Raw genomic sequence first — 19,160 nt, forward strand, 5'->3', positions numbered from 1 at the left:
TTCATCCCCCTGCACCCTTAGGCACAGCAGCTTCCGCACTTCCTTTCCCCATCCGCAAAATCTGGAGAGCACCATCTGCCTCGCTGCATGTGTGGATGGGAAGGGAAAGTTGCAAACCCTTTTTGTCATAGACAGGTAACCAGCATACATCACAGATTTGGGAGAAAAGAAGAAATCTGAAAATTTGGCTTCCTGGTCAGTCTTATGCACAGAAACATTATTATTCACTTTGCAGAAGAAAAATTAATCATTAATGGGCTTGGAATGTCACCTCTTGATTGATGATTTGGCTTGCTTGCAACCTCAGTGATGCTGTGTAGGGTTTATTTCATGGTACGCTAAAAACCTGATTTTTTTTTTACTCCAAATAGTTAAAAATTTTATTCTGAGGGCACAACTTGGGTAACCAAGGAATCTCCAAATTTGGGTCAACTTGGATAACCAGAAAAACCTTAAATTTAGGTCATACTTAACCTTTTTAAAGTTTAGGCAGGACAGTTCAGCTAATAATTTTTATCAGATTTCTCTCCTCAATCTGGTTAAATCCAGCATTTCTTGGATGAACTTGACAATGACTTAGGTCTTTCAAGGTATTTCTCATGACAGCTTGTGAGGCAATTTTGATTTGACACCAGTGTGTGAGATGCTAGCACCTACTTTTGCAGATAGGAAAACCTGGCTGCCGAGAGTCCGGCATTTGTAGCCACTCAGAGGGAAGCAGACCTGGCCTGGAGCTGCTGCCCCATGTGGTGGTGCAGGTCCCTCTGCAGGCCACTCCCTGATCCTGGGGGCAGGGCCTCAGACCTTCAGGACCCCAGGTTCACCTCCCTGGACTTAGGCATTACATCTGCCCTCTGTGCACACTGTTAACGGACTTGTTTGGATTTGACATGAAAGAAAATAAAGCTCTACATTTTTCTTCAAAGCAGGGAGGTTGAACTCATTGTTTTATGTGCTGAAGTAGATGCTAATACGAACAGCTGGAATTTTATTTTAGAGGAAAACAACATGTAAAGAGAATCAGTTACAAGGACTATAGCTAATATTTTCCTTGTTATGTAATTTCTCTGGGCAGTGCCCAAGCATATGGATTCTTTTTCCTTTAATTTTATTTATTTATGTAATATTTGGTACTTCGAGTACATTTAATGTTTAAATTATAGAGGATAACAGCACAGTGGATACTCATGAGGCCACCACCAGTGATGATGAATGTCGCCAGCCTCTTGTGTCTGCATGGCGTGGGCTTCCTCATTGCACTCCTTCTCCATCCCTCTGCCCCCTTGCCTAGAGCAGCCGTCATGTTTTCTCTTAATAATTTGGATGTCCATGTTTAGCTTTTTCATTTTTTCTCTATTTCTAGACTGCTTTCTAGAAGTACCAAACCAGTGAATGTTTTCAGAAGTAATTAATCCAGCCAAACTCACATCCAATGAGATGGAGAACAGTGTTCCCTACACAGACCTCTGGGGTAGATGTCTGTGCCCTGGGAAGAGGGGTCTCTGCAGAGCAGCAGCTGAAACAGTCTTAATCCTTTGGCACTTATGTAGGTCGGAAAGAAATATGAAAACATAATCCTATCAAGGGATCTGGCCCCAAAGGATCTAGACTAGGTGGGGTGGGAGGTGAGGAGAGGGACAGAGTGAGAAAGAAAAGAAGCAGCAGGTCGGAGCCAAAGGAATCTATCTCTTCTATGAGGAGAATTTTGATCTTTACTCCATTTTCAACAGCCATTGGAAATTGTCCTAAATTCCTCAGGTTCGTTTTTTATTTGCTCAATTTCCTCCCGAGACTGGTACAGTCAGAAGAGCAGCTCTGTATGAATTGAGGCAAGTTAAAATTACTTTTTCTAGGTAGCCCTCAGTTTTAACATGTAGAAATATGTTGCCTATCAGAATTTGGGGGGATTTGTTAGAAATTGAGATGATGTAAAATTAGAAAGAAGCTGCAAGCCTGATCATAGAGTCCATGTTCTAAGGACATACCACTTTGAGGTTAATTTAGAGGTGAGGGTTATCTTAGTCCATTTTGTATTGCTGTAACAAAATACCTGAGACTGGGTCCTTTGTAAGAAAAGAGGGTTATTTGCTGTATGATTCTGGTGGCTTGAAAATCCAAGCAGAACAATGCCCATATCTGGCTGTTTCACAGGGTGGTGGAGGGTGTCACATGCAGGAGAGCATGCAACAGCAGCAGGAGGCCTGTGCAGAAGACACCAGGAACACAGAATGGCTTCCTTCCCTTCCCTTCCCTCCCTTGCCGTCAATCTGTATTGGAGAGCAAACCCAGAGCTTCACAAATATACTCGGACAGCACCAAGCTATGTCTCCAGCTTCAGTGCCTTGCTGTATAACAGCTCACCCTCTTGGTAGCTACTCCAATACTGTGGAACCTAACCCCCTTCCAGGAGACAGACATTACTCCCTTCTGAGGTTGGTGCCGCTGTGACTCAATTACCTCCCCTGCCACCCTCAGAGGTTCCATCTGCCTCAATGCTGCTGCATTGGAGAATTAAGCCTGATTATGAGTTGGGCACGGAGAAACCATTCAAACCTTAGGGCTTCACACACCTAGCCTCCCATTATGTTTTGTTGTTGTTTTAACCTGTGGCCTCCGCTCACTTTAAATGAGGCAAAGAAAGGGATGCGTTTGCCCTCCCTCGTAGTAAGTGTGATTAGCCGGGGGGAAGTATACAAGTCATAAAACTGTATGTGAGCTTTGCTATACATTCACCCATTTAATGCCTATACTTCAGTGTTTTTTAGTATATTCACAGAGATGTACAACCACCTCCACAATCAGTTTTAGAATATTTTTGTCACCCCAAAAGATTTTAACTTTTTTGGCACTTTTATCCTGTGTAAAATACTTGGCCAGATATGGTAAGGTGATGAAACAGAACTTAGGGCCCTAGGCCTTCATCCCTCTGTAATGTAATACATGTGGTATTTAAAGATGTCTGACACACCTCCTTCCCTCTCCCTTCCCCTTCTTTCTGTTGGTTTCCTTTCTTTCCTTTGCCTTGCCTTTTGTTGAAAAGTATCAGATTCAGACTGGGAACTCCAGGGCTTGTGCTGGTTCTCCTGCATCCCACAGAGTATATTGGGCAGTGTGTAAAGGTCAGACACTACACGTGCATGCTGTTTAATAAAAGTAGCACAGTCTATCTTCATGCTTTCTGGGTTTTATTTTGGTTTTTGTTTGTTTGTTTGTTTGTTTTGTTTTTTTTGCTTTTTATACTGGAGATTGAACCCAGGGGTTCTACCTTAAGCTACATGCCCAGCCATTTTTAATTTTTAATTCTAAACAGAAACCCACTAAGTTGCTGAGGTTGGTCTCAAACCCATGATCATTCTTTCTCAGCCTGCCAAGTACTGGAATTGAAGGCATGCTCCACCATGTCCAGCTAACATAAATTTGAGAGGATTAAAGGGAGTTCATTAGAGAATTGGGGCCCATGATTAAAAAAATTAACAATTAATTAAATTAATGTTACAAATGATTGTTCTGCATGGTTCTATTGTGGAAACACTTTGTTCTGCAAATTTTCAAAACGAACCCAAATTCTATCAAAAAGTTAAAAGCAAATATAAGGCCGGGCGTGGTGGCGCACGCTTTTAATCCCTGCGCTTGGGAGGCAGAGACAGGAGGATCGCGCAGGTTCGAAGCCAGCCGCGTGCGCTGGCTTAGGAGACCCTGTTTCCAAATAAAAATGTAAAAATAGGTCTGGGAGTGTAGCCCGGAGATAGAAGGGCTTCCAGGAACCCCAGTACCACAAAAAAAAAAAGCAAATATAGAAAAGTTTCTATTAAAGTTGTGAAGAATGTTTAAAATTTGTGTGTTTCATGTGTTCTCTGAATAAACAGAATGAAAATTGCCTGGATAGGAACTGTTCCTACCTCTGACCAAAACAATATAGGCCTGGCACTCAGTGAAATTAAGTAAGAATAAAAACAAAATATTGGAACAGTGGGGAAATCTGTAAAGATCAAGACAACATGGAATCATGAGTTTAAACGATCTGAATTCATAATGTCCAAAATTGCCAGCCAGATTTGTTTTTTGTGTTACCAAATGAATAGATGAATTTAGAGTAAGGGCTGTCAAACATTTGGATATAAGACCAAGTCATTGACAGCACATACTGTTTTTATAGGTAGAAGTGACTTTTAAAGTTAATTTAGATAAGAATACAATCGCATGCAGGGTAAACAGACTGGAAGTGCTTATACATCAAGATAATTAGTCTAAAAGCTCAATGAATCATTTGGAAAGGAAATGTCATGTAAGGCACCATAGGGATAAATGTTAGATTTGTTCTTATTTACATAAGTGTTAATTAAGATGAATAGACTACTTCTGGAAACAGTAGTCAGCAGCCTATTTCCTATGAGCCTTTAAGAGACTGAATGTGACCTCCTCTTATTCCTGCATTGAAATCTAACCCCCATAATGGTATTAGAAGCTGGAGGTCTCTGGAGACTTTGAGGGTAACTAGGTCACGAAGATGGAAGATGAAGAGATCTCAGGAATGGGAATAGGGCCCTTACAAGAAGGGGTAGGAGAACTTGTCCTTGTGCTTCTGTCTCTTTCTCCAACCCGTACCTCTGCCACCATGCAAAGAAGCCTCGAGAAAGCAGCTGTCTGTATGTGTGAGCCAAGGAGAGGGCCTGCGAGCCCCTGGTGGCACTGGCACCCTGAACGGTAGCCTCCAGAGCTGTGGGAGATGAATGTTTGTTGTTTATACCCATGCTAGGTCTATTTGTGTTTAAAGCAGTCTGAACTAAGAAAGAGCCCTTCGTTTTAATACGAAGCCTTACATCACAGGGGTTAACAACCTAACCTGGCCTTAGCAGACCTGCATTTGATCTTGGGTCTGCCATATGCTGGGTATTTGACTTTTGGCAGATTAAGTAAGGTCTCTAAGCTTCAGATTCCTTGCTAACAGTAGAATTGCAGTAGTGGCCACCTCATACGATTGTGCTGAGCACTAATGAGATGATACATATAAAGTACCTAGGATGGTCCTGGGACCCAATGGATAGTAACTAATGTTGATAATATAATTGCAATAAAATTCCAGGGCATGTATGTTCTGATCCAGGAAGAGAAGCAGTGACCCTAAGGGCTACAAAGTCATTTGACATTTGTAGAACTCTGTAGGGGACTTGTGCACGCAATGACAGAGACCCACGTCTGTTTGACTGCTTGTAAAAATAATTTTCTATGCCAAAAATGAAAAAACAAACATAACAACTTAGCCTAAAGGAAATAAAAGTAGAGATTGACAAAATAATGATTGACTCATACAGAAAAACAATCTGTTGTTTTATCTCAGTAAAATTTAGAAAGAGAAGGGAGGTTAAAGGGGAGATTTTGATGTAGAAGCAAACGTCACTGGAATAAAAGTATGCTGTGATGGGCTATGTCATCAATCGACCACGTAAGGTCATCTTCTTTGAGAACATTGGTGACACATTTATGGGGCTGGGGAATTTTTATTTTATCATGAAATGGTAAGAGAGCCTTTAAGGATTTGAAGCTCACAAGGTTTCTGGAAACATTTGTATTTCAGATATGGATTGGGGTGGTAATCCGGGAACAGTGACCAATTAGGATGGAATAGACTGGAGAAACCAAGTCTCACTCTTTAGACCTCTCCTCTTCTGTCCCTTTGCCAAGCTGACAGTTAGCCATGGATAGCCACCAGGCTTATGTATCTGTTGAATTGTACAAATCAACATTTTGGCAAGAAAACGACTGCATGTGTGTTTCTGAGTGTCATCCATTTCACCTGCAGCACTGTGTGCTAAAGTGGGTGAAATTTCCACTTCATAGATGAAGAAACTGAGCCAGGTTTCCTCAGTCACATGTCGAGTGCAGAGTACCGCAGGCAACGCCAGCCCTGCCTGATAAAGATTCCACGAGCCGCTTTTCAAATCAGGCAGTTTATTTACTTACATGGACACAGAAAGAAGAGAAGCCTAAGGTGCCAGCCCTTACACCTCAAAGAGAGACAGGTGTGAAACCAAAGGAGGTCCTGTTTGTTGGTTAGGGCCCCCACAACCAGGCACCACAGAGAGTGGCACTTAAACACCGGCAATTTACTGTCTCCAGGTTCTAGGGGCTAGAACAGTGGAGGCCTTGGCAGGGTGGTAACTTTGCGGATGCAGTCCCTTCCCCCTTCCAGCTCCTGGTGGTGTGTGGTCCCCTTGTCATTTCTTCACTTGTAGCACATCACCCCAACTCTGCTCTATCTTCGCTTCTTCTCCAGCATCCTCCCTATGTGTACCTCTCTGTCCAAATTTCCTCTTCTTGTATTGGAGGAGGGTTCTCCCTGTGGACTTCTTTTTAACTTGATTGCCTCTGTGAAGACTCTATGCTCAAGTAAGCTCACACTCTGAGATCCTAGGGGCTAGGACTCCAACGCATCTTTGTTCATGATTCAATCTCTAACAGAACAGGTGTTCACACATCAAATTGTGAAATGTCCTGCTGCTGAGAGGTTTTATATTCTGTGGCCCTGCTCTGAGGAGGGCGAGGCAGGGACCCTCATCCCTCTTCAGACCCAGGAGGAGATGAGGAACTGCCTCCTGACATCCTCCCAGGGAAACAGGGAGGCAAGGAAAGGTTGACCTCGGAGCAGCTCTTTCGCAGTCCAGAACACAAGAGGAGCACAGACATCCTTTTGCTATAGATGAGCTGCAGCTCAAGTCCTTGGCCCTGTGGCCCCTGAGGATCTGTGCATGGTCTCCAGGACGTCATGGCAAAGCCTTTTCTCTAGCTGATCATATAGCTGGTGATGGTGAGGCAGAGGCTAAACAGGTGTGCCTCACACCAGTTCATGGTCTCTGTGGCTTGCCATCTGCCTGAACCTACCACAGTCTTCGTCAACAGATTGCTAACATGTGGATGATGCCTTGAGGTTGAGGTCTGCTTCACCCAGAAAGCAGACTCTGAGATGGATTAGCATGCCTGAAGCTCAGCATCAGGTGGCCTCAGCATCCAAACCAGCAGGAGGGAAGAGGCAACAGGGGAGACTGCAACATGACAAGAGCCGGGGCCGACTCACAGGCAGGCCTGAGTCTGGGGTGGCTTCAGAGCTGAGGAAGGGGTGTCTTCTAAGTCCTGCCCAGAAAAGTCCACTCTTAAAATATAAGTGGACATGACTGGCATTCTGAGTAGTCACCACAAGACAAATGATGATACCTGCGTGTGTGGTCTTAGCATCATCAGGCTCATGGTTTACAGTGTGGATGTATAAATACTAGCAAAATACAAGCTTGCTATTTTTAGCTCTCTTAGTGTACTCATCGCAACTGTATTTGAACTGGGTAACACAGTTTTGAGTATGGCTTATAGTCAGGCTCTCTATTCTGACTCAAGTTCTATACAAAAATATTTTATTTATTTATTTATTTATTTATTTATTTATTTATTTTTGGTGATACTGGGGTTCCTGGAAGCCCTTCTACCTCCGGGCTACACTCCCAGACCTCTTTTATATTCTTTTTTATTTGGAAACAGGATCTCTTAAGCCAGCGCGGCTGGCTTTGAACCTATGCAATCCTCCTGTCTCTGCCTCCCGAGTGCGGTGATTACAAGCGTGCGCCACCACGCCTGGCTACAAAAATATTTATTTTTGAAAATATGTTTTTTTGCCGGGCGTGGTGGCGCATGCTTGTAATCCCCGTGCTTGGGAGGCTGAGACAGGAGGATCACACAGGTTCGAAGCCAGCCTCAGCTACTTAGTGAGGCTCTCAGCAACTTAGTGAGACCCTGTTTCCAAGTAAAATATAAAATAGGCCTGGGGGTGTAGCCCAGGGGTAGAAAGCCTCTGGGTTCCACCCCAACACCATAATATATATATATATATATATATATATATATATATATATATATGTTTTTTTGAGGCCTAAGGGATTGAATCTTTCATCATATACGTAAGAGAGGTCTGTATATTCTTTCCTCACAAAGTAAAGGAGTGCCATTGTGTGAAGAGAGAGAGGTAAGTAATGTTTCTGGAAGCTATACTTTACTAACCTTCTTCAAACACAAAATGATACAAATCTAAGAAGAGAAAATGATCAAGTTGTAAGCATGCCCCAGTGCTCCCTGGGAAAAGACATTGCTATGGGCAGGAGACAAACACAAACACAAAGTAGAGTATGAGACAGAATACTGGGGGCTCCAGGAATGCACGAGGCAGGGAAGACTGGGCTGTGTGAGCACTGGAGCAGGGTCGGGACTCCAGGGCTCAGTGTGACGGGCTGGGCCACAGCCTGTGCTCTGCTAGGAATTGGGGCAATGTGCAGGCATGTCCCCTAACCTCGAAGAGAGGGCCAGAGCCACGCCTGTTGCAATCAATAGTTCATGAAATAGTATATTTTAAAAAAGAAACAAGCCAAAGTATAAGTAGATAAAACTATTAGAATCTCAGAAATTACTAATAGTCATTTTATAATTTATTTGGAAACAGGGTCTCGCCTAACCAAGGAGCTGAGGCTGGCTTCGAACCTGTGCGATCCTCCTGTCTCAGCCTCCCAAGCACTGGGATTACAAGCGTGCGCCACCATGCCCTGCTAGTAATAGTCATTAAAATAAAGAAGAAAAAATTAAACAGATGAGACTAGACTCAGTAGAGGGCAAATTAGTAGGTAAGAATCTACTCTCAAAGAATGCAGCAGAAACACACAAAGCAACCTAAAATCAGTCAGGTAACAGAAATGGAAGACTGATTCAGAAGCCCTGTGATAAGTATTTTTACACTTCCAGAAAAGAATGAAAGGACTGGCCGAGAGGTAGTGACTGGGATTTTTCGGAATTGGAATAAGACCTGAACTCTCTGATTGAAAGCACACTCTGTGTGCTGAGCAGAATAAATAAAGATAAATGCACACCAGCCTCATCAGAGTCAGACTGCAGGGCCTGAGCGATAGAGATGGGAGGCCCCTGGAGCAGGAACACCGACTGACAGCTGACTTTGTCACTGCTCACAGGTACCTAGAAGATACTTTACAGTGCTGAGGTGAAACAGCTATAAACCCACAGTTTTGTGCCCTTCCAAACCATTTATATGTGAAGGGTTTTAGACATGAAAATACTGATTTTGCTTCCCACAGATTTCCAGCAGGTTGTGGGGAGGATATTCATTGGAGAGAGCAGATGTTCAAAGGAAGTGCTATCTTTTGGATCAGGAATGCCCCCCAAAGTCCGTGTGTTGGATCCTCAAGTTCGTGGTGCAGTTGTGGCGGAACCTTTAGTGGGTGGAGGGCATCTTCTTGAAGGGGAACTGGGGCCTCGCCTGCTTTTCTCCTTTCTTCCTGCCTGCCATGGTGTGAGCTGTGTGCTGCTTCTATGACGTTCTGCCTATCACAGGACCAAAGGCACTGGGGCCAGACAGACACCATGAGCCCAAATAAAGCATTCCTCTTTTAAACTTGGTCATCTCAGGTATCTTGTCACAGTGACAGAAAGCTGGCTACCACAGAAAGGAAGGGTGTTGGGGCTGAGAAAGGCCTGAGATTTTATCTCAGTGTAGCCTGCCACTGCTTCATGGGCAGGGACAGAAGACTGGAGACTCCTGCCTTAGGGACCAAGGACTTGGTTATTCCCAACAGGGAGACAGCAGGAATTTCCTGTTCCTGTTGCTTTTCTACTCTCCTCAGTCCACAGGGGGATGTGCGCTGCTGGGGGATGCTGTACACACGGGAATTAACTTTTGACTTAAGTAACTTACTATGTTCATGTGCTTTTTTAAAACACTAAGAGGAGGAAGAAAGATAGGGATAGAAGGTATTGAAGAAAATGTAGTTTCTTGTCTTATCTACACCTCTAATCCTGGTACTTGGGAGGCTGACTCAGGAGGATCTCAGGTTCTTGGCCAGTCTCAGCAACTTAGTGAGACCCTGTTTCAAAATAAAGAATAAAAAATAGGGCTGGGTAAAATGTCCTTGGATTCAATCTCCTGTACTAAAAAAACAATGCACATATAACATAGAAATATAATTTACAACTTCTTACCAAAAAAAGGGGAAATTGATCAATCCAATAGAAGGTAAGAATGGAGAAAATTTATGGAAAAAAAAAGACTGGTTGTCAGAAAACATAAATGAAGATGGTAGAAATATAACAGCAATGAAAATAAAAAGATTAAACTTAACTACTAAAAATACTACTCTAGTGACTGCTCTAGTGCTCACAACCTTGTTCCAGGATCTTATACAGGAAGAGTCAGGAGCAAAGAGCTCTCCACACTACTGTTTGACTTTTTAGACCAAACACAATCATCGTCATCGTGCTGATGACCCCGAGGATCATGCCCACAGCTGGACTGGCAATATTGAACATGAATAACCATTTCTCCTTAAAACTAGTCTTTTTAGCTGAGCATACTGGTTCACTCCTATAAATCCAAGTACTTTGGAGGCTGAGACAGGAAGATTACAGGTTTGAGGCCGGCCTCAGCAACTTCCCAAGACCCTGTTTCAAAAAATAGAGGAGGGGTGTAACTTAAAGGTAGAATGCTCCTGGATTCTATCCTTAATACAAAGAGAAAGAATGGAGACAAGGAGGAAGATAGGATGGATTAGTCTTTATAAAATTATTTAGTGGATACATAGATGATAGTTGTGCATATTTATGGGATATATTGTAATATTTCAACCCATGATTTTATACCAATTCTTACTTTTGTTTCCTGGGACAAGAATCTACTATCTCTCCATCAAGGAACCTACCTGCATCCTAAGTCACGTCTGGAGTTCTTTTAGGCAGGAAAAGCAGCTGTGAAGTCCACAAGGATGAGGGTCTGCCAGAATACGCCTTCTCTTAGCAGGCCTGGAAGCCATGAACAGCATGCAAATGCTGTCTCAAAGTTTACTCGGTCCATATACATAAAATCCAGGAGAAACTAGAGTCACCCCTTTTTTTCAAAGAATTACATAGATTACATAATTCCTTTCAGGAACATTTTACTGGAACCAGTTGATCTTATTTCTTGGAATATTTCTTTTCATGTTTTTCTCACTTAGAACATGAATTGACACATGTATTTGGGTTTGTTTAGCACTGTTTTTGAAACATAATTGTTGATAAAAGAAAGGGGGATCTGTTTAAAATGTGGTTGAAGAGACTGGGATAGTGTAACTCAATGGTAGAAATGTGCTTAGCAAGCAAGGTGTGGTGGCACACGCCTGTAATCCCACGCTTGGGAGGCGGAGACAGGAGAATCGTGCAGGTTCGAAGCCAGCCGCACTGGCTTAAGAGACCCTGTTTCCAAATAAAAAATATAATATATATAATAAATATAAATATAGAAGGGTTTCCAGGAACCCCAGTACCACCAAAAAAAAAAAAAAAAAGGAAATGTGCTTAGCATGTGCCTAAGGCCCTGGTTTCCATTCCCAACATTACTCCCCCAAAAATGTGATTAAATAAACATGACTTTTGTTGCATTATGAAACAATATTTAAAAAAGAAAACAGCCTAGCATAGTAACACACATTTGGAATCTCAGCTACTCAGGAGGCTAAGGCAGGAGGATCACAAGTTCAAGGTCAGCCTTGGCAATTTGATGAGACCCTGTCTCAAAGTAAAATAAAGGCTGGGGATCTCTCCCAGAACACTTATGAACTCAGTCCTCACTTTAAATAAAAACAAAGACAAAAACAAAAAAACGACCAAAACAAAAAAGCAAATAAATAGAGTTATTGAATTTTAAATGAAATTCGTCTTAGGAAAAATACCTAAAGGACATAGAGAGCCGGGTGTGGTGGCATGCACTTGTAATCCCAGTACTTGGGAGGCTGAGAAAGGAGGGTTGCAGGTTCGTAGCCAGCCTCAGCTACTTAGGCCCTCTGCAACTTGGTGAGACCCTGTTTCAAAATAAAGAACAAACCAGGCATGGTAGCACACTCTTGTAATCCCTGCGCTTGGGAGGCTGAGACAGGAGGATTGCACAGGTTCGAAACCAGCCTCAACTACTTAGTGAGGCTCTCGGCAACTTAGTGAGACCCTGTTTCCAAATAAAATATATATAATAGATCTGGGAGTATAGCTCAGAGATAAAAAGCCTCTGGGTTCCATCCCCAGTACCACCCCCCCCAAAAAAAAAAAAGAATAAAAAATAGAGCTGGTGGTGTAGCTTAGAGGTAGAATACTCCTGGGTTCAATCCTCAGTACCACACAAAAAAAAGAAAAATTAATATCAAAGAGACTGAAAAATATTTACTAAGCAAGTGCTTTTAGTACTTTAGTACACCTTTTAGGAAGGTGTTGTAAGACATTCTGAGTTTAGGCAAAAAGCCTTGATGGAAATGAACAAGTCTTTAAAGGTAAAGTGTACAAAAATGATAGAATTAACTTTTATATACCTAACAACATAGCTTCAAAATAAGTAAAACAAAACTAATAAAATTACTGGGTAAGTTTATTATAAAGTGACAATCGTAGGAAATTTTACTATTTCATTAGAAACGAATAGATAAAAAAGATCAAGCAAATAAAATATCAGAAAGGATACAGAAGATTTGAACCTCTGATAGGGTTGGAGAAGAAAGAGCGGCTGAATTGATGGGCTCTCGTCACTGTTCCTGCAAGCCATGCCGGATGTGCTCCTGTTGACACCTGCGATGTGACAGGGACAACGTGAGATGCAGAGATTCAGAGGGACAAAGAGAGGTAGTTAGACACCCCACCCTCAAAACACCATGGCATTCAGGAAACACATCAAGCAAGTAAGTGCACAGAGATGATGCTGAAAGCCCCGTGCAGGAGAAGGACAGAGTACCAAACCAAGGCCAGCGGACTCTGGAAAGATGTGAACCTGAAGCGCCAGGCTAGAAGTCGGGGAAGGGGGTGGAAAGTGGTGTGTGGGGGAAGTAGCTCGGCGCATTTAATAAACCAAGTAAATCAGGCTGGACTGAGCCTGGATAGCCTTGGAAATAGATACTTTTAGGAATCACTATCAAACTTTTAGGAATCAATAGGAACAATAAGAAGCCACTGGGTGGTTTTTAACACCACCATTGATTGTAAAGAAAAAAAAAGAAAAGAAAAATCCTGCACTGCTGAGGATGGAACCCAGGGCCTCATGTGTGCTAGGCAAGCACTCTACCTCTGTGCTGTCCCCCAGGCCCCCAGTGGTTAAATACCTAAAAGTCTAGCTCACTTAACTATGGATATGTAGTTTTCTTTGGGTTTTCAGAACAAATTTGGATTTCTCCCACTGAAAATAAGTCCTAGTAGGTCTCTACATCTGAGGCCTACCAATTAAGGGAGTGAATGCTTCCTTTAGTTAAGTCATGATTTGTAACACTTGTTAGGTTGAAATAGATTGCAATGCAGTAAGTCATTGGGTTTCTCTATTTAACTCTATGGTTTTTGAAACCTTCCTTACCATAACGCATGTTTTTCAAATGTTCAAGAGACTGTCTCCTGGCTGTGACTGCCTTACAGCATGTTGACTCTTTTCCCAGGCTTGCGGACTCAGGTGCTCAGCTGGGTGCCCAGCACCTTCTCTCATTGCCCTATGACCTTGTCTTGCCTCAGAGCTCAGCAAGTGTGGTACCTCTTCTTGGATTAACTGAAGAGGAGTTTCATACTAATCCTTGGCAGCCTGGGTCTCTTATCTCCCAAATTCTCATATTGCTTAAAAGACAAAAAAAGAGTATTGTCAAATGGTGGCACACACTTGTAATTCCTATGCTTGGGAGGCTGAGACAGGAAGATCACGCAGGTTCGAAGCAAGCCTCACCTGGCTTAAGAGACCCTGTTTCCAAATAAAAAATATAAAAATAGGTCTGGGAGCATAAACCAGAGGTAGAAGGCCCCTGCATCCCCAGCACCACCGAGAGGGGGGGGGGGCAACTTGTATAGCCACTAAACTCTGCTCTCTTGTGGTTCAGTAACCCATGATTTATTAATCACTGCATCCTGACTTTGTTCTAGGAGTGAAAACATAGGGTGTCTCTCAGGAGTTTCTAGCTATATTGTACTTGTTTAAAATGTATATTCTAGCTGGGCGTGGTGGCACACACTTATAATCGCAGCACTTGGGAGGCTGAGACAGGAGGATCACACTAGTTCAAAGCCAGCCTCAGCTACTGAGTGAGGCTCTCAGCAACTTAGTGAGACCCTGTTTTCAAATAATGTATAAAAATACGTCTGGGAGTGTAGCCCGGAGGTAGAAAAGCCCCTGGATTTCACCCCCAGTACCACAAAAAATAAAAATAAAAAATAAAATGTATATTCCAAACTGATTCATTTGACAACTTTATTGATTTTTTTTTTTTTTTGTGGTACTAAAGTTCCTGGAAGCCCTTCTACCTCCGGGCTACACTCCCAGACCTATTTTTATAGTTTTTTATTTGGAAACAGGGTCTCTTACGCCAGCACAGCTGGCTCCGAACCAACGCGATCCTCCTGTCTCCACCTCCCAAGCGCGGGGATTACAAGCCTGCGCCACCATGCCCAGCGACTTTATTGATATTTTAAATTGAATAATTGTTTATGTATTTAGTTCCTTAGAGATTTTGCCATTTAAAAGGTTTATACTTTCTCTGAACAATGAATAATTCACCAAAGGCTTATAATGATACCAAGTTTAGCATAAATCAACTTATAAATTTACCCTTCAAAAATATGTATAGCTTTACCAGATATTCCCTTATGATTTCTCAGTTACATAATGGAACATTTTTTATTTTAGTCTATAGTAACTTACTAACTAAAGTCTATATGTGTATGTATGCATGCATGTGTGTGTGTGTGTGTGTGTGTGTGTGTGTGTGTATGTAGAGAGAGAGAAGGAGCAAGAAAGTATGTCCTTATATGCATAAGCATGTATATAAATGCAGTAACTTTTAAACATCTGAGTTTCGCTGGCACATGCTTGTAATCTCAGTAATTGGGAGGCTGAGACAGGATGATTACTGGTTTATAGCTAGCTCCAGCATTTTTTTGAGGCCCTCTGTAACTTATTGAGACTCTGTTTCAAAATAAAAAGTAAAGCAGGGCTATGGTGTCACTCAGAGGTAGAGTGCTCCAGAGTTTAATCTCAAGTCCACACATACGAAAATACTGAGCCAATAAACCAGGAAAAAAAACAGAATAAAATGATAAAATGAGGAAATAGCTATGTTTTTGTTTATCACATTCTTTAAGGTATAATTGGAAGCCACCCCTAAATGACTAATTCTCAACCTGGTGTCTTATCTTAATAATTAGAAATTCTGACAAGTAATGACATTACTAATTGAAACATTAGTTTTGACAAGCCCTTACTTATTTCTCTATTAAGATGGCTTCCTGAAAGTATCACAAGAAGTTAATGAATCACATGTTAATTAAATTTGAACTTTTCTCCTCTAGTATTCAAATGGAAAAAATGAAATATGATATATTCAAATTGCTTTATACTAAATTGAACACTAATGGTAATATAAATATATGGTAATGTTTCACATGAATGTGATAAGAATCTATAGCATTTATAATAAATTTGCTAATTCTGAATATTGATTTATCTTTAAGTTCATTTTGTTCCTGAAAATTCAAAAGCTAAAATAATGTTTTACCAGCATTTCCTAATTAGACAAGTGAAACTTTCTATGAAAATTCTATTTTCATTCAACTAACAAGTTCATCTATCTTTTCTTCTTTTGTTTTGTTAGCCTCTTAGCAAATATCCTGCTGTGACAAATGACATTTCATTTTGGTTGCCCTCGGAGAATTACACAGAGAATGATTTCTACGACTTAGTCCGGACGATTGGCGGAGACCTGGTGGAAAAGGTTGATCTTATAGACAAGTTTGAACATCCAAAGTAAGTGAAAAGCTTTCTGATTTTATCCTTTAAAGTGTCTGTGTGATGAATAGCATGTGGAAACACACACAGTCGACTTTCACCAAAACCCACTGCACCTGAAACAAAATGTCTTCTGGATTCGTAGTGAATGTAGAGCTTTTGAGAAAACCCTCATGTCGGTCCTCTCTGAAAATCTTTCTAAAACACATTTTTGTTCTTTCTCGCCTTCCTAAAGGGAGTACATGAGACAGAATGTTTTAAAGGTCTTATATACGTATGTATATGGTCTTGTGTTTGGAAATGGTTTCTTACCCCACCCTATCACACTATCACATTCACATTCCGGGTACAGAAGAGATGATGCAGAGGAAGAGTGGCTTGTGGGCTGCAGGCTCTTTTGTTCCAGAGACTCAGCTCTGCCTTCTTGGAGTTCAGTCTCATGGGAAAAGCAGACATGAAATAAATAATTATGCTGATTTGGAGTATTATAAGGGAAACTTCATTGGACATAGCTGAAGAAGTAATTTGGGGAAGTCAGGAGAGGCCTCTTTGAGACACTGAAGCTGAGAGTAAAAAGTATGAGCAGGAGTGAAGGGATGGGGAGGCAGTGGTCCAGAAAACAGGTGAGAATCACAGGGGGAGGGAGGGCAGACAGAGATGCATGTGAAACGCTGGAGGCAGTGAAGACCATGCAGCTCCAAGGACTAGCGCTGGCCAGAGGCGAAGAGACTGTAGGGAGGTGTGTTACAGGGCCAGGTAGGGCCAGCACATGCAGGGAGCGAAGCTTGGGGGGCTGTCCAAAGTGCAGTTGGAAACTCTGGAAGAAGAGGAGCAGAGAGAGGTAAGTGATGTAATCTAACTCACCTTTCTGACTTGTCCCCTTTAGTGATCTGCTGACTCACTGCCGTTACAGGAGAGCAGTCACCAAGTCTTGTCTCCCCTCCTGTTTCAGACAGCTGTGTCCTGTCTCTGACATCAGGGCTGTGACTCCCTCATTCCTTCCTGTCCTGCAGATCCCCACCTCTTTGCTTCTCTTCCTTTTTTAATATCATCTTTCCCTGGTAAAGATGCTCAGTCCTCACTGCCACTTCCCTCGGTGACAGGGGTTCACATCCGAGTTTACTCAAGGACTGTGGAAGCCATGTCCCCAGCCCTGTGACTGTTCACAACTGGCTCTTTCTACTTGAGTGGATGACTCTATGGTTGGGCATTACTTGCCTCTTCTTTTATTGAGGATATTATAAGTATTGCTCAGTTGTCTTGTGGTGGGTTTGTATGTTTGTTTGTTTGTTTGTTTGTTTATTTTGTATTGGAGATTGAACCCAGATACAGTCTACCTCCGAACTACACTTACAGCCCTTTTTATTTTTTATTTTAAAACAAGGTCTCACTAAATTTGTGAGGGACTTGCCTCCCTCCCAAAGTCTACACCTGTTAAACATAGGATTTGCCCTTTCTGATGCCATTGTCCAGTCTTGGCAATAAGACTTTCTTTCAACTCCAGATGAGGATGTGTTCTTGTCGACCTCTGCCACTCCAGACATGGCACTCTATATTCTCCTCCTTGCTCCCTCCCATATGGCTTCCACTTTCTTTCAGCAGCACTTGGCAGCCTCTCATATATCTTGGAGCCTGCAGATGATATCTGTCTTCTGAACTTACAGAATATAGAAGATGTGGGGTACCCTGAAGCCTGGACACCATGAAGTACCATGTTCACCTGAACCTTTATATAAGAGAGAAATTTTCAGCAGTTTTTATGTTGATACAGAAAATCTGGCTTTTACTTTTATAGAACAAGAAAAATATTGGAATGAGATTAATTACTAAGTAGAGTAGTAACCAATATGACAAAGACATGTGACATTTAATTAGTCTCCACTCTTGTTAGTATACAGAAAACCCTCTGGAATCGCAGGATTCAGAATTATTCTTAATTTGTGGCTTCACAGCCTCTTCCTTCCAGATGTGTGCTTAGTTCCACCCCTTTCTCTCCCATTCTCTGTGTTAAATGTGAGCCATGTGTCCTTTTGTGGTTGAAAATGGTCAGAACCTACTAACTTACAGAGATGTTAGAAGCAAGGAAGCAGAGAGAAGTTCCCGTGGTGCTGGATGTTGGGGTCAGTGTGGCTTTGGCAAGGGTGGGGCAGGCTGGGGGATGGAGCCCTTTTGACCTGTGGATGACCTGTAATGTTGGAGGTAAATGCTGAATGGCATGCTAATCAGAGAGGCTGCAGTGAGTGTAGAGCATCATCAGCTGTGGACCCAAACAGGCAGATTATTTATTGCTAGACTGTAAGTAGAAATTCTCCATCCACCTGACTCTGTGCTAACTGATGGAAGGCGAATTCATCCAGTTCTGTCTGAAGAAGATAGTGCTTTTGAATAGAAAATTTTTTTAGCATATAAAGGAGTTTATTTAAAAAAAATAGAAATACAGAAGATAGTTACCCCTGTGTAACATGAGGGGGTGCTCCGAATGAAACCACCCTTGAATAGAAATTTGAAAACAATCAAAAGTTACTTCTCACTGGCATGGGTCTTATCATCTCCTATGTAAGCCACTTAAGTGCTAGAGTTGCAGGTATGCACCACCACACCCGTGGAGCTCTGTCTCTTTGCATATAGAGCCTAGTGAAACACAAAGGATACTTTCTGAGATTAAACAAGTTGTCAAACAAATTGGGTATCATTTTTTTGAACCAGGAAAGATCCCAAGATGTTTCCAGGAATCATAAACTGCTGAATATGAGCCTAATTTCATAATGTTGGATAACTGGAGAAATTTTGTCTTGATTACAAATAACAATTTGTGCCCTGAAGGAGGACGGATGTTCAGGTTGGAAGAAAATGACATTTTGTTCTAGCTAGTCATTCAGAACATTCTCCCAGAGGATCTCTGCAACTTAATCGTTGGGCCACTTAATGTGCAAAAGAGTTCTCATAGCTCAGAAATTTAATGCAACAAAAAATATAACTGTAATTACCTCTGGATGGGGGGGAGCTGGGCCATTGTATGTGGTTTCAGGCCTTGGATTATTGTACTCGGTGCCTTTATTGACTCATGAGAAAACTTGAGAAAGTAAATTGCAAGTGTCACATATGTGCCTGCTATCCCTTCAGCACTTCTATGAATACATCGATCATCTTTAATCTCTTAAGTTCATGCAACTTAAGGAATTATAGTATAGAGTGTTTATTTCTTTCCATTGCACAATTGCTCAAAACATTTCTTTACCTGGGGCATTAGAAGGAGTTAAAGAAGAACACAGGGAAGCCTGGCCATTGTCTCTAACTGCTCACACTTCATTTGGATATGCCAGACAGTTATTTATGAATTGTGGAGACAGAC

General features: G+C 41.9%; 1 protein-coding gene across 1 annotated transcript in view; it reads left to right on the forward strand.

The window, feature by feature from the left end:
- FARS2 (phenylalanyl-tRNA synthetase 2, mitochondrial) overlaps nucleotides 1–19,160 on the forward strand; it is a gene marked incomplete at both ends in the record, with an annotated part of 432,169 nt that overhangs the window by 246,417 nt on the left and 166,592 nt on the right. Inside the window, one exon of the mRNA XM_080710010.1 lies at nucleotides 15,675–15,826. Within this exon, the coding sequence (XP_080566136.1) occupies nucleotides 15,675–15,826 (152 nt within the window). The remainder of the gene's footprint in view (nucleotides 1–15,674; nucleotides 15,827–19,160) is intronic.

Source organism: Muscardinus avellanarius (assembly GCF_963383645.1).
Source record: "Muscardinus avellanarius genome assembly, chromosome: 14".
NCBI lineage: Eukaryota > Metazoa > Chordata > Mammalia > Rodentia > Gliridae > Muscardinus > Muscardinus avellanarius.